Below are 16,004 nucleotides of genomic sequence, written 5' to 3'. Positions count from 1 at the left end.
CGGACAATTGTCTTTACTTTAAAATTCAAACGTTGTCAGGAAGGATTTTAATGTATCTATTACTCTGATTGTGTGGTGACTAGGGTTGTACGGTATACCAGTACTAGTAAAGTACTGCGGTACTAATTAATCAAAATCGGTATTATACTCCCCTTTTTTTTTTTTTGAACGGGATCTCGCTGTGGTCACGTGGTGACATTGCTGGTTTTACGAGCAGAGGAGCATGTTCGGCAGCGCACAATCACAGAGTACTTACAAACAGACACAGAGTGTAGACAGAAAAGGGAGAACGGACGCATTTTGGCTTAAAAACTAACGATAAAGGTGAAGTAATAACACGGAAAGCCGCTGTACAAGAGGTGCTTTAAAACATGGCTAGCGAGCTAGCGGTTAACGCCCATCCACAGTCGGCAGTGTTTTAGCTACTTCTAAATCACCAATCCTCACCTTTATAGTGACAAATAAAGTACGTTTCTTACCAGTATCATCCCTACAGGACGAAGAATAGCTAAACATGCTTCACTACACACCGTAGGAGGATACAATAGCTCACCGGCGTCACCGCTAACAAAAGATAGCGCTCCTCAATGTAAACAAATGCCATTGGTGCATCTACACTTGAAATCCACTGTAATGATACCAAGTACAAGAGCGTATGTCCTCAATACTATAATGATTACGTCGATATTTTTAATCGTCACAAAATCTTTTTTTCTTTAAAGAAAATTGATATTATGTTCATGATCTCAGGAAATATGTCCCTGGACACATGAGAACTTTAATTGTGACCAATGTATGATCCTGTACCTATTTGGTATCGGATCGATACCCAAATTTGTGGTATCATCCAAAACTAATGTAATGTATCCAAATAAAAGAAGAATAAATATTACATTTTAACAGAAGTGTAGATAGAACTTGTTAAAACAGAAAATAACCGGATATTAACAGTAAATAAACAAGAAGATTAATCAATTTTTACAGCTTCTCCCTCATAATTTTGACAAAATAATAGAATGATAAATGACACAATATGTTACTGCATATGCCAGCAGCCAAATTAGGAGCCTTTGTTTGCCTAAATACTACTAAAAGACAAGTTGTCTTGTATGTTCAGTATTTTAAGGCCAACATTGTTCTTCGATTGTAATGAGAAAAGTATGTTTAATGTACTGTAAGATTTTTTGTTAAAATAAAGTCAATAATGGCATTTTTTTGTGGTTCCCTTTATTTAGAAAAGTATCAAAAACTAGCGAGAACTAGCGAAATACATTTTGGTACCGGTACCAAAATATTGGTATCAAGACAACCCTAGTGGTGACCATTAGCTGCTACTTGTCAAAAATGATGTTTGTACTACAGATTTAAAGGAAATAAATGGTAATAGTAATTACCTAATCTCATTTTAAGATTACCTTTAATAGCATTACCTAATCACATTGACAGCAGTTATGCAAGTGTAATATTAAGTTAACCCTCCTTATTAATAAAAAAAAACATTCACTCTCGCTTGCACTGTATGTCACTTTTTAACATCTTTAAAGCCACAAAAAACAAACAAACAAAAAAACATAAAAACTAGGTGTGTCCCGATTCAATATTGACATCAGTCCAATAGCAGCAAAAAACAAGTACTGAATGATATCAGCTTGCATCTAAAACGCCCGATATAAGCTCTGATACAGCAGTCCTGTAGTGTGTTTACTTGTGCAAAACTGGACAGCCAGGTAACATCTAATTGTCCTCCAATTAGCACACAAGACTGATCTGTTGTTGTATTTTAATGAAGTCATTTAGAAAAAGCTATGCTGTCGGCTAGTAAAAGCTGACAGCTACACAACAGCTAAGCACACAGTAGCACACAAGCTCGACATGTGTAATAGTTTCCTTAATTGAAGAATATTGCAGTCTAAAGCATGACATTTGTCAATAGAAACAATTATTAAATAATTATATTTGCATATTACTTGGGCAGCACGGTGGTAGAGGGGTTAGTGCGTCTGCCTCACAATACGAAGGTCCTGAGTAGTCGTGAGTTCAATCCCGGCCCCGGGATCTTTCTGTGTGGAGTTTGCATGTTCTCCCCGCGACTGCGTGGGTTCCCTCCGGGTACTCCGGCTTCCTCCCACCTCCAAAGACATGCACCTGGGGATAGGTTGATTGGCAACACTAAATTGGCCCTAGTGTGTGAATGTGAGTGTGAATGATGTCTGTCTATCTGTATTGGCCCTGTGATGAGGTGGCGACTTGTCCAGGGTGTACTCCGCCTTCCGCCCGATTGTAGCTGAGATAGGCTCCAGCGCCCCTGCGACCCCGAAGGGAATAAGCGGTAGAAAATGGATGGATGGATGGATGGATGCATATTACTTACACATACAAAGTATCCAAGGCAGAAATGTATTAGAAAGTATCCAGTAACAAACGTTTCCACATCATTGAACTTTCTGTGTGGTGAGCTTATTTGAATGAATTATTGTGACCAGTAAGTGTTGCTAAATAAGCAAATTATCACTCCACTTCAAAAGCATAAATCTGTCATAAGGTTAGTGTTTTTCATAACTGCCAATGTTCTGTGTTTGAGTCATTTTACTTGATCAAGCCTTTTTAACATTCCACACTACTAAATAATAAAAGGATGTAGTGTGATTTGTTCTGATATTGTATTGGATTAATATCGGTATCGGCAAATACTCGAGGCTCCAATATTGGCATTATATCGGAAGTGAAAAAGTTGTGCCGGGACACCCTTAATAAAAAAAAAACAATAATACAGAAGAACTATAATAATGATAGTAATAATAAAGGATAAGTCAAAGCAATATTAAGATGTGCAGCATGTGAATGGGTGCTTGCTTCGCAGCAGGCCCATAATATAAAACACAGAGAAAAGCAAAACATTCATCTCAACTGACTCCTCCGAGCTGAGGTTTGGTATGACTTCATACTTTATGTTTGGATTATCAAACTTTCATGTGACTTTAATTCCAAAAAAAAGTGGTTGAGTGGCCTACCCCATGTTCACCAATAAGTGCATTTTTACATTTGTCTTTTTGTTCCTTGCAGTCAAGAGGCCTCCAGCCATCACCACACAGCCGGGGTCAGTCACCGTTTTCAGCGTTGAAGACCTCGTCATGACCTGCGAAGCCTCTGGCAACCCTCCACCCATGTTCGTTTGCAAACACACAATCACACACGTACACATTACACACATTAGGGCTTAGAATCCCTCTTCAATAGTCACGACGGAGCCTTGCAGCTATGTTTTAATTCCGACTAAGAAGGTGACGTTCAGTTTGCTTGTTGATTTGAGAGAAAAGCAAAGAAGGATGAATGTCATTAAGTAAGCTTAGCTAAATGTCTTTGCTGTGAAGACTGCAATGTTTGCCAAGTAGAGGATGAACATCACAATTAGACTCCTCGTGCTTCCCACCGGGGCTTACATTTATTGGCGTTCTCAGATTCAGTGACATAAGGACATCCAGTTAATATTTAATATCACAATAACAAACTAATTATTTCATTTTGTGTTCAAGTTTCCGATTTACGAAGGATGGAGAGGAGTTTGATCCAGGCACCGACCCCGAGCTGAAAGTGACTGAGCGCCCCGGTTCGTTCGCCTTCTACACGCTCAGTAACACAATGGACGCCATGAAGCAGTACCAGGGCAAATACGTGTGTTACGCTTCCAACGAGCTTGGCACGGCCGTCTCCGGTGAGGCCATAATCAACACTGATGGTAAGAACCCTCTCAAGATCAATTTGTACTTCGCTGTAAAAAAAACACAATTGTAAATTCACAGCAAATTACTGGCTAATAATTCTCAGTAACATTCATAGTAAATTACTGTGAAATATTTTTACAGCAATTTACTGCAACTCCAGAGTTGTGATTTTACAGTTATTTATAATAAGGTTACAACCAAGGGCCTGATTTACTAAGATCCAAATACCAGGCGCTAAACTGCGAGTGCAATCCATAGAGCAGCTAACTAACACTACTAACACTGCATGTACAATTCAATGGTGGTGCTGAGCACCTTATTTAAATGAGGGTTTTGCGTGTACTATTCGGGACATCACCACGGAGACCCTGTTATTATTGCACATTGATTTTATCATGCTCCTACCTGTGGCTTTTTGCGTTTTCAAACAAGAAGCAGTCATGTATCACTTTTTATGGGCATTTTAGATAGTCCAAAGGGCATCTACAAAAGAAACTTTTTTTTCTCCTTCTTTTTTTTAGCGATGAAGATGCGCTCATCATAGAAAGGCTGCACTAACTGTGCTCAAGACGCAAGAATAATGCATACTTCAAGAAGTTTTTTTCATATAGGCTAATATATATTCTATGTGAAAAAACAAACAGTATTAACAAAACGCCAGCAGACATCAAAATGCATCAATTGAATTTGTTCCAATCAGCCCCTTAACTCACCCAGAATGCAGCTACAAAATTATAAAAGGATGTTGCTGAATAGATGGTATGTCTAATATTTGTTTATTCCTGACCGTCCAAATATGTTGAAGCTTACACGTAGGACGGAGAATTCTCTGTCAATCCTTTGTCTTTGCACGTACTTTTCAGAGGTGATAAATAAAGTTCAAAATAGTGCTCGCAAGACGATGATGAGTTAAATCACATTGTGCCCACTGTGTAATATATTTGCATTTTCTCCTCTCAGTATTGTGAGCGTTTTGATGATCAGCATATTTTCTGCATAGTCATAAGTAAATGGATTGCACGCCTTATTCTGCTCACTTATCAATCCACTTTGCACATGCTCAGTAGATCATATTTGCGTGTGCTATCAAGTTTGCACGTGTTTTAGTACACTCAAACCTTTAGTAAATCAGGCCCTAAGTGATGTACTTTCACATTTGTAATTTTATTGCTCATTAATTTTGTTTTAAGAGCACACCGCCATCTGCGGTACAAGAGTGTGCAACGTCGTCTACGAAACCCCTTAAGAGACAATTCAGTTTGAATTTACAGTAATTTGTTATGGCGTGATTTGTTCTCCCGTGGTGCAAATGATTTGGACCAGACATGGCGTGAAGGGGGCAGCACGGTGGAAGAGGGGTTAGTGCATCTGCCTCACAATAAGAAGGTCCTGAGTAGTCTTGGGTTCAATCCCAGGCTCGGGATCTTTCTGTGTGGAGTTTGCATGTCCTTCCCGTGACTGCGTGGGTTCCCTCCGGGTACTCCGGCTTCCTCCCACCTCCAAAGACATGCACCTGGGGATAGGTTGATTGGCAACATTAAATTGGCCCTAGTGTGTGGATGTGAGTATGAATGTTGTCTGTCTATCTGTGTTGGCCCTGCGATGAGGTGGCGACTTGTCCAGGGTGTACCCCGCCTTCCGCCCGATTGTAGCTGAGATAGGCTCCAGCGCCCCCCGCGACCCCAAAGGGAATAAGCGGTAGAAAATGGATGGATGGATGGATGGCGTGAAGGTGAATACATTTTAATTCTAACTCAAAAAAGTACAAACGAAAGGCGCGCACAATGGCGGAGGTAAAAAACTTGGCTAATGAAAACAAAACTTGCACAAAGGCAGAAACTGTGAACAATGAAACAAAAACTTACTTGGCATGGGACTGTGAACGTGGCAATATGCAGAGTGACGATAAAGAGTGTGATGTTGCCAGAAAGACAGCCTGGCAACTCGAAGCTTAAATAATAGTGACATGATTAGTGAAAACAGGTGCGTGACTCAAAACGTGAAACAGGTGCGTGGCGTGACAGGTGAAAACTAATGGTTGCTAACTTGCTATGGTGACAAAACAAACAAAAGTGCACAAAAAGTCCAAAAAGAAAACCGAACATAACTAAAACAAAACATGATTACACAGACATGACAGAAATAACAGTTAATTGCTGTGAGATGTAAGGGTATCGGTTTTTTTTTTTACAGTCATTTGTTGTAATGTTACAGTAACATTTTGATGACAGTATTTTACTGTGAAAAAATGCTGTTAATGTTGTTCATTCCTTTTAACCTTTTACAGTGCAGAATAGCTACTGACAAGTTCATACATTTGAATTTTAAAGGCGCTTAATCGGTTAGTTGTTCCATTTTGCCACATTTTTCTATAGCCAGGCTACTTGTTCTTCCTTAAAAAGAGCTAATTTGTTAGTAAATGAAGCCTCACAGTGGGACAAGAGGCGAGAACATAATTAACATGCAAGAACATGATAATCAGCTGCACACACACGCAGCAGCAGCCCCCCTGGACAAATGTAATGCAAAGAGCACCTTTGTGTATCCCTCCACCTGTGTGACTGTGGATCTCTCCTGGGCGACCTCCTTCGCTCACAGTTTCCCTGACAACCGTTTCCCCAGAAACGCTCGTGAGTTGATGTCATGCGAAGCCCTCTTGAGTCCCTCCCGTGGGGTTATGCGCAATGAGCAGAGGGGAACCAGCAGGAAGCAAATATAGCACGCAGAACTCACAAATCACATTGTTCCACTTTCGCAAGACAAAAGATGAGCTAACCCTCCCCAAGCCTCTCCTTTTATATTATAAATGATGATTGTCAAGACTTGTTTCCTTGGTGACGCCTACATCATAGTGCACGGGTTTACAGGTTGTTGTGTACACCTTTTAAAGGCTTGGATTCTGTTCTGCTGACAAGTGTGTATTTAATTCCCTTTTGTGTCCTTCTTTAGTCCCACCAACACAGCAGAAAGAGAAAAAAGTGCGTGTGAGGTCTGAGGAGGGAAGCAGTATTGTTCTGAAGTGTAACCCCCCACAGAGCTCGATGGAGCCCATCATTCACTGGATGGACTGGAGTGAGTATATTATCCATTTCATCCTTCCTGCCTACTCCATGGTTTCATATTTCCAGAATTTCCCTTTCCGTTACGGCCAATTGACTGCACTGACCGGACACATTATTAGGTACACCTGCCAGCTATGATGAACTGACTCCATCAAAGATAATAATGATAAACAAAATAAAAAAAGTGAAATAAAACTTTTTCTTTAAAGGCCTACTGAAACCCACTACTACCGACCACGCAGTCTGATAGTTTATATATCAATGATGAAATCTTAACATTGCAACACATGCCAATACGGCGGGGTTAGCTTACTAAAGTGCAATTTTAAATTTCGCGCGAAATATCCTGCCGAAAACGTCTCGGTATGATGATGTCAGCGCGTGACGTCACGGATTGTGGAGGACATTTTGGGACAGCATGGTGGCCAGCTATTAAGTCGTCTGTTTTCATCGCAAAATTACACAGTATTCTGGACATCTGTGTTGGTGAATCTTTTGCAATTTGTTCAATGAACAATGGAGACAGCAAAGAAGAAAGCTGTAGGTGGGAAGCGGTGTATTGCGGCCGACTTCAGCAGCACAAACACAGCCGGTGTTTCATTGTTTACATTCCCGGAAGATGACAGTCAAGCTTTACCATTGACCTGTGGAGAACTGGGACAACAGAGACTCTTACCAGGAGGACTTTGAGTTGGATGCGCAGACACGGTACCGTGGGTACGCATGCAGCTGCGGCTTCCAAACATTTGATCGCTTGCCCGTACGTGCGTGCCGCTATGTGCATGTCACGTACGTAACTTTGGGGACTTTGGGGAAATATATGTGCTGTATGAACTTTGTGGAGGTGAACGGTACTTTGGGCTGTGGGATTGAGTGTGTTGTGCAGGTGTTTGAGTTGTATTGGCGGGTTATATGGACGGGAGGGGGGAGGTGTTTGTTATGCGGGATTAATTTGTGGCATATTAAATATAAGCCTGGTTGTGTTGTGGCTAATAGAGTATATATATGTCTTGTGTTTATTTACTGTTTTAGTCATTCACAGCTGAATATCAGGTCCCACCCGCCTCTCACAGCATCTTCCCTATCTGAATCGCTCCCACTGCCCTCTAGTCCTTCACTCTCACTTTCCTCATCCACAAATTTTTCATCCTCGCTCAAATTAATGGGGAAATCGTTGCTTTCTCGGTCCGAATCGCTCTCGCTGCTGGTGGCCATGATTGTAAATAATGTGCGGATGTGAGGAGCTCCACAACCTGTGACGTCACGCTACTCGTCTGCTACTTCCGGTACAAGCAAGGCTTTTTTATCAGCGACCAAAAGTTGCAAACTTTATCGTCGATGTTCTCTACTAAATCCTTTAAGCAAAAATATGGCAATATCGCAAAATGATCAAGTATGACACATAGAATGGACCTGCTATCCCCGTTTAAATAAGAAAATCGCATTTCAGTAGGCCTTTAAATAATTTTTTTTTAATAAAAAACAAGATAATACTGCAATGCTCAGTTTTAACACTGTGTTAATGTGACAATACGTTATGTATTGTTGCTGTCGTCTGCAGTGGTGTAAATTACTGGCCGCAAGTTCTATAGGGACCTATAATGATTCAAATCTACATTTAAAACACTTCCTTTTGGACTACATAATATGTATTGGATAGGATTTGGTGTAAATTTTGCATGGATTTTGCTCCACAGTCACATTTATAACCTACTTTCGCGTGCGTCTGCAATATGTTCAATGCGTAGAGGCATTTCGGATTGCAAATGAAACCACACCTCTTCAAAAGTAGCCCAAATGATCTTTGGAAAATGTGCACTGTTTAAATACATATCTTGACGATGAACATGACCACAATTTTTTTCCAAACAGTCGAAATTAAACTTACTAGAACTCATATAGATTCACCCGGTCACAACAATAGGTACAGCTGCACCCTTTCCAATCGATTCAGACCTGCATACAAAAGCTGCTTTTAGCAGTATTTATGGCAATGCATGTTATTATGCGCATGCCAAGATTAGATCAAAATAATACTTTATCAGTACATCCACCTCGCTGTGACGTCACAATGTAGCCAGACTGCAAAGCCCAGCGAACAAATGCATCTAAAACTACGTGCAAGTTCACACCAAATAGCATTAACCTTATGATGACATTCTGTTGTGGTCACATTTCTCTCTACAGAGCTCCGTCACATCCAGCTGAGTGAGCGGGTGATGGTGGGCAAAGATGGTAACCTCTATTTTGCCCACCTTAAGAAGGAGGACAGCAGGGATGACTACACCTGCAATGTCCAGTACCTTGCCACTCGCACCATCCTGGCCAAAGAGCCTGTCACTCTGACCGTCAACCCATGTAAGTGTCAATATTATTCAAGAAAATCATCGGTTGTTTGTTCACTTAATCATTTTGTAGCTAGCGAAAGACATAATAATCCATTATTTGAACGTTTAGAATTCTGGTCAGTTGTGTGGAATTGATTAATTAGGTCTTGAAGCAATTAAAGCACAATGGGCTGAATGGGTAGAGTGACCAAAAAGTGTACCTTTACTTTAGAGCAGTGGTTCTCAAACTTACCACTCCAGAAAAACACCACCATAATGACCAACATTAATATACTGTAGCGTAATAGACCTAAATATTCATTAAAAAACAAGGCAGAGGTTTTATTTAACAAGTGTATTTAGTATTTTTGTCCACTGTAACATTACACACAGTTTGAACAGTAAGACTGTCTGTGAATATTTAATGAAGTGATTCTTTGTTGTACCGCTGGCTAGATGGAGCATGTACCACAGTTTGAAAATCACTGCTTAAAGTACTATGAATCCAGTTAAAGTAAAAACTAGTCATCCAAACAAGTATTGAGTAAGTATTCAGTAAAAAAAAAACAACAACAACTACTCAAGCACTGAGTAACTGATGAGTAACTTCTGATTTATTTAGTTGCTACTGAAAGACAGGCTGCATGTGTCCTTTGCCATTTTTAAAGAAAGCCTGTTTTCCTTTCAGATGACTGTAAAAGCAGAAATGAATATATATCTATCTCAGATTATATCTTCTAACTGTAACAACCCCAGAGTTCTGTTTAAAACTATTAACACTGTCATTGATGCTCCCAAATCTGCTGGTTTTGATGCTTCTTTTGAATTCTGTGAAAATTGTCTCCATTTTTTCACTGACAAAATTGTGTCAACTAGAGCCAGTCTATCTCAGCCTTCATATGACCCTTCTGTTCCCCTGCATTTCTCTTCTGTTTTCCATCAGTTTGAGCCGGTGTCCTTTTCTTTTTTAAGTGACACAGTTAGTCATATGAAGCCCTCTGGTTCTCCTGCAGATGCCCTCCCACCTCGCCTGTTTAAGGAGGTACTTGCTACTATTGGATCAAGTGTCCTTAACATTATCAATAGTAGCCTCTCTTCTGGAATAGTTCCAGTAGAGTTTAAACATGCAGTGGTACGACCTCTACTTAAAAAACCCAGCCTCGACCCCTCTCTCCTCTCTAACCTCAGACCTATCTCTAATCTTCCATACATTTCCAAAATATTAGAGAAGGTTGTCTACAGTCAGTTGCTGCCCTTCTTAGAGGATAATGGTATCACTGAGCTGTTCCAGTCCGGTTTTAAAGCCCTCCACAGCACAGAGTCAGCGCTTCTAAAAGTTTTTAACGATATCCTCCTGTCCACTGATTCTGGTAAATATGTTGTCCTGGTGCTTTTAGATCTGTCTGCTGCGTTCGACACCGTCGACCACGCCACCTTAATCACTCGTCTTGAGAACTGTGTGGGCATTAAGGGCGCCGCCCTCAACTGGTTCCGGTCGTACCTAACCGACAGGAGTTTTTGTGTAAAAGTAGACAGTTTTATGTCGTCCACAGCTCCTTTACCACATGGGGTCCCCCAGGGTTCAATCCTTGCCCCAATTTTATTTGCGCTTTACCTTCTCCCCCTTGGTTCTATTTTTAGGAAGTACAGTATTGCATTTCATTTTTATGCCGATGATTGCCAGATTTATTTTCCCATGGCACAAAATAACACGGTTCAAAGTCTTATTGACTGCCTGCACGACATCAAAGTCTGGCTTTCAGCTAACTTCCTGAGCCTAAATGAAGACAAAACAGAAGTTATGTTGTTCGGTCCAAGTCGCTCTCCCTCCCCCAACGTTGACCTCGGCACTCTGACCCCGTATCTCAGCGACTCTGTCACAAACCTGGGGGTAAAGTTTGACTCAGATTTTAAATTCGAAAAACAAATCAGCAGCGTCGTTCAAAAAAGCTTTTATCAATTACGCCAAATAGCGAAAGTAAAACCGCTTTTATCAAGACATGATCTTGAGAAATTAATCCACGCTTTTATCTCGACTCGTCTTGATTACTGTAATGCCCTGTATGTTGGCATTAGCCAGGCCTCCCTCGCCCGCCTGCAGCTCGTGCAGAACTCTGCTGCTCGTCTGCTAACACAGACCAGCAGACGTGAGCACATCACCCCTATTTTAGCGTCCCTTCACTGGCTCCCTGTGCGTTACCGAATACATTTTAAACTCCTTTTATTTGTTTTTAAATGTCTAAACAACCTCGCGCCAACCTATCTCTCCGACCTCCTTCAGCCTTACTGCCCCACCCGATCCTTAAGATCAGCCGATCAGCTGCTGTTGACGGTCCCTGACACAAGGCTGAAGCTTAGAGGTGACAGAGCTTTCGCCGTTGCTGCTCCCAAGCTCTGGAACGACCTACCCCTGAGTGTTAAACAAGCCTCCTCTCTTCCTGTTTTTAAATCTCTCTTAAAAACATACTTTTATTCCATGGCTTTTAACACTGAGTGATATCCATCCTGCAATGGCGCCCCATAATACACCTGCTGTGATCCTGTTTTTATGTTTTTTATGTTTTTATTAATTCTATTTTAATTATTTATTTTTTATCATGTTCTGTTTGTGTTGTGTTGTGTTTGCTCGGTACTCGTTTTATCTTTTAACCTGCTCATTGTACAGCACTTTGGCTACCCCTGTGGTAAATTTTAAATGTGCTTTATAAATAAAGTTGATTTGATTTGATACTGTATTTTCTAATGGTATTTGCACTGCAATCGTGTGTTTTTGTGTGCATGTTAGAGACAGAGAGAGACTACTACTACTACAATAGCATGTACTACAAAATATGCACATTTTACAGTCACTTATGGAGTTATAAAGGGATAATGTTTGCCTATGTACAGCTAAAACATAAACAACAAACACTTCCGCCCGATTGTAGCTGAGATAGGCTCCAGCGCCCCCCGCGACCCTGAACGGAATAAGCGGTAGAAAATGGATGGATGGATGGATGGATGGATGATTATTTGCAAAAAAAAAAAAGGTTTATCAGTTTGAACATCAAATCTGTTGTCTTTGTAGCATATTCAACTGAATATGGGTTGGAAAGGATTTGCAAATCATTGTATTCCGTTTATATTTACATCTAACACAATTTCCCAACTCATATGGAAACAGGGTTTGTATGACAGCAAGACTTTTTTAGCGCAAAGTATACCATTGCAATCTTCTAAAATCAGTTTAAAGAGATAAATTATGTTGGAAAACTAAAGAAACTGAAGTCGTCTGATGGACCAAAGCAGTGACTTTACCTACAGCCATACCTGTCAATCCCCAGGAAATGTTTGTTTTTTTACTTTTTTTCCCCAGCGATTTACCTTTCTGCCTGAATAAAAACTTGGTAACACTTTAGTATGGGGAACACATATTCACCATTAATTAGTTACTTATCAACATGCAAATTAGTAACATATTGGCTTTAATTAGTCATTATTCAGTACTTATTAATGCCTTATTCTGCATGGCCTTATTATACAACCAGTAAGCCATTAACTAAGAGTCTTCCCTCAATAACCTCAGAATTATTGCTTATTAGTAAGCCTAACCCTAACCCTTATATATAAGTTAAAGTTAAAGTATCAATGATTGTCACACCAAATAACTCTAAATTAAGTCATTGTTACTTTAATAAGCAACTAATTAATGGTGAATATGTTCCCCATACTAAAGTGTTACCAAAAACTGTACTTGATTTTCCTAGGAAATTCCCCATATTTTGAAATGCAACTGTTGACAGTGTGAACCTAGCCAAGGCCGCAGGTGTCGAGGTCCTGGCCTGTGAGGCTTTGCCTTGTGGTAATGAGATGCAGCTCACACTGAGCTGTGGCTGCGAACATCTCTGTCACTAGCAGAGGTCAGAGAGACCCGCTCATGTTAAGACCAAGACCTGTGGAGGTTGTGTGTGTGTTGAAGGTTTCTAAAGTGGCTTATTGTTAAATTCATGTTGTGTATGAACATGTGTGCTTCAGCCAACTCAGTGCTGCGGAACAGGAGGCCCCACATGATGAGACCTACTGGAAGCCACAGCACTTACCATGCACTCAGGGGCCAGACCTTAGAGCTGGAGTGCATCGTCCAAGGCTAGTGAGTGTCTAAGTGTGTGCATATATTTGCAAATGTCAATGAGAAACCTTGTAGCACACCTGTGATCAATTCTACCTGCTTGACATCCACTGAGACTCTTTTTTCATTTGCATCATTTCATCTCCATTCCTCCTCCATTTAATCACCCAACCATATTTCTATTCCTCCTCTCTTCTCTGCAGTCCAACTCCCAAAGTGTTGTGGGTTAGGAAAGACGGGGAAATGTCGGAATCCCGCACCGACAAAGAGATGTTTGACCGCCGTCTACGCTTCACCAATATCTCTGAGAGCGATGCAGGGGAGTATCAGTGTATAGCTGACAATTCCCAAGGGAAGACCACACACACTTACACGGTGGCTGTGGAAGGTATGGAAACACAAACCTGCGCTGTCTTTAATACAAAAAGTGTGAGTTTCATGAGATGTGTGCATGTTTTTGGTCAATAGCTGCTCCCTATTGGACAAAAGAGCCAGTCAGCCAATTATATGCTCCAGGTGAGGATGTCAGACTAGACTGCCAGGCAGAAGGCATTCCTACTCCAACCATCACCTGGATGATCAACGGAATCCCCCTCTCATGTCAGTACATCAACAAATGCTCACATTTACACAAATACATCGATATTTACATAATGTGTTTTTTTAAATGTTTTATTTTCTTTCTTACCAGCGACTGACAGAGACCCTAGACGTACTGTAACAGCCAGTGCCTCACTCATCCTGAGAGATGTCAATTTTGGAGACACTGCAATCTACCAGTGCCAGGCCTCAAATAAACACGGAACAATTCTCATCAACACTAACATTTATGTCATTGGTGAGTAAAGCTGATTAGGATCGGGGACCGACATTTGCCTTTTTTAACTCATCGGTGATTAGTTGATGAGCTGCCGAGCCCAGTAAGTAAATGCTACACTCTGCATGCGTCAATGTACAATTCCTGGTCATTGACCTAAATTACTGACGTTGTCCACAAGATGGCGGCAAATGTTCTGCAATTAGACTGTCAGAATGCTGGAGGTACCTTGCTGGCCTGATTCCTTATTTAACTGGTGACATCTTGCGGGACAATTTGAAGACGCTGGCGGGCCGCAATTGGCCCGCGGGCTATAGTTTGGACACGCGTGGTTTTTATTTTTATTCACTTTTAAAAGGGATGCACTCTCGGGGAGACACCATTACATATCCTTGTTACGTAAATGCAGGAGTTGCATAAATTCAAGAAGATCGACTCAAATTTGAGAGCAAGCTGCAACAAACATGTTGTCTGTCCACAATGTAAAGCTGCTTTCAAGAAACAAATCCTCACCGCCTATGTTTCCTTCAAGTTACATTATCACTGGAGGACTAGAGTGAAAGGCATCGCTTGGCAGGCTACACACTCCAATCAGGACGACAGAAGAAGCTAATCGCTAATGCTTCAATGTAAAGTTGGGGTGATCGATCTAGATGTTGATACGATCAATACCTAGTATAGTAGTATGTAAATAATACTAAAGTGATTAGATCTTTTCATTTTCTTATTATTAATATTGCAAATTATTTTTTTGAGTTGCTTTTTTATTGTTTACAAACTCGGGCAGTGAGTCTCTGGATACAGGAAGGCTTTGAGGGCAAAATGTTAAATTTAAATGGGAATCAATATTAGTTTTTGCTTTTGTTATAAATAATGATAAATGGGTTATACTTGTATAGTGCTTTTCTACCTTCAAGGTACTCAAAGCGCTTTGACAGTATTTCCACATTCACCCATTCACACACACACACATTCACACACTGATGGCAGGAGCTGCCATGCAAGGCGCTAACCAGCAGCCATCAGGAGCAAGGGGTGAAGTGTCTTGCCCAAGGACACAACGGACGTGACTAGGATGGTAGAAGGTGGGGATTGAACCCCAGTAACCAGCAAGCCTCCGATTGCTGGCACGGCCACTCTACTAACTTCGCCACGCCGTCCGTCACGCCGTTCAGTTATTGTGCACTAACCACTTTATTTTGAAGAACAAATTGTATATAGCATTCAATAGCACACAATAATACAGCATTTGATTTATAACAATACTAGCAAATCCTACATTTAACAAGATAAGCTTTATAAAATGCGTTGTTTGTTTATTTTAGTTAGTTAGTGCTATAAAACTTTTCAGTTCTATAACGTATTGTCAAAGTTTCGGTCTGGGACTCAAAATCGGATTGGATGCCGAAAAGGTTGAGTGTTGCTGAGTGTTTACGGAGCATAACCGTCGTCAAACTGTTTCCAAAGAAAAATAAGAATGGGTTATACTTGTAAAGCGCTTTTCTATCTTCAAGGTACTCAAAGCGCTTTGACACTATTTCCACATTCACCCATTCACACACACATTCACACACTGATGGCGGGAGATGCCATGCAAGGCGCTAACCACGACCTATTAGGAGCAAGGGTGAAGTGTTTTGCTCAAGGACACAACGGACGTGACTAGTTTGGTAGAAGGTGGGGATCGAACCATAACATAACATAATAATAACATAATTTTGTCCTAAATAAAGCATTATGTGATAACTAGCAGTCTAACTCAACACCTGATTGATTGATTAGTTGGTGTCTTCCAATACTTTTGTCAATAAAGTGTATGTCTGTGTCTAACCGGTCATTTGTTGTTTCAGAGCTGCCTCCCCAGATCCTGACTGAGGATGGCAACACCTACACGGTTACCGAGAGCCAGAAGGTGTTGCTTGAGTGTGAAAGCTTTGGATCTCCTAAACCAAAAGTCATATGGTTAGT

The 16,004-nt window shown here is 40.8% G+C and overlaps 1 protein-coding gene across 2 annotated transcripts in view; it reads left to right on the top strand.

The window, feature by feature from the left end:
- Nucleotides 1–16,004, top strand: part of l1cama (L1 cell adhesion molecule, paralog a) — a 101,784-nt gene that overhangs the window by 72,089 nt on the left and 13,691 nt on the right. For both annotated transcript variants that reach the window (XM_061986591.2, XM_061986582.2), the window contains exons 4-12: nt 3,064–3,166; nt 3,534–3,736; nt 6,672–6,794; nt 8,972–9,142; nt 13,126–13,240; nt 13,423–13,607; nt 13,688–13,819; nt 13,911–14,057; nt 15,887–15,998. In XM_061986591.2, the coding sequence (XP_061842575.2) occupies nt 3,064–3,166; nt 3,534–3,736; nt 6,672–6,794; nt 8,972–9,142; nt 13,126–13,240; nt 13,423–13,607; nt 13,688–13,819; nt 13,911–14,057; nt 15,887–15,998 (1,291 nt within the window). The remainder of the gene's footprint in view (nt 1–3,063; nt 3,167–3,533; nt 3,737–6,671; nt 6,795–8,971; nt 9,143–13,125; nt 13,241–13,422; nt 13,608–13,687; nt 13,820–13,910; nt 14,058–15,886; nt 15,999–16,004) is intronic.

Source organism: Nerophis lumbriciformis, linkage group LG01, assembly GCF_033978685.3.
Source record: "Nerophis lumbriciformis linkage group LG01, RoL_Nlum_v2.1, whole genome shotgun sequence".
Lineage (NCBI taxonomy): Eukaryota > Metazoa > Chordata > Actinopteri > Syngnathiformes > Syngnathidae > Nerophis > Nerophis lumbriciformis.
This window is presented reverse-complemented; position numbering and strand designations above follow the sequence as displayed.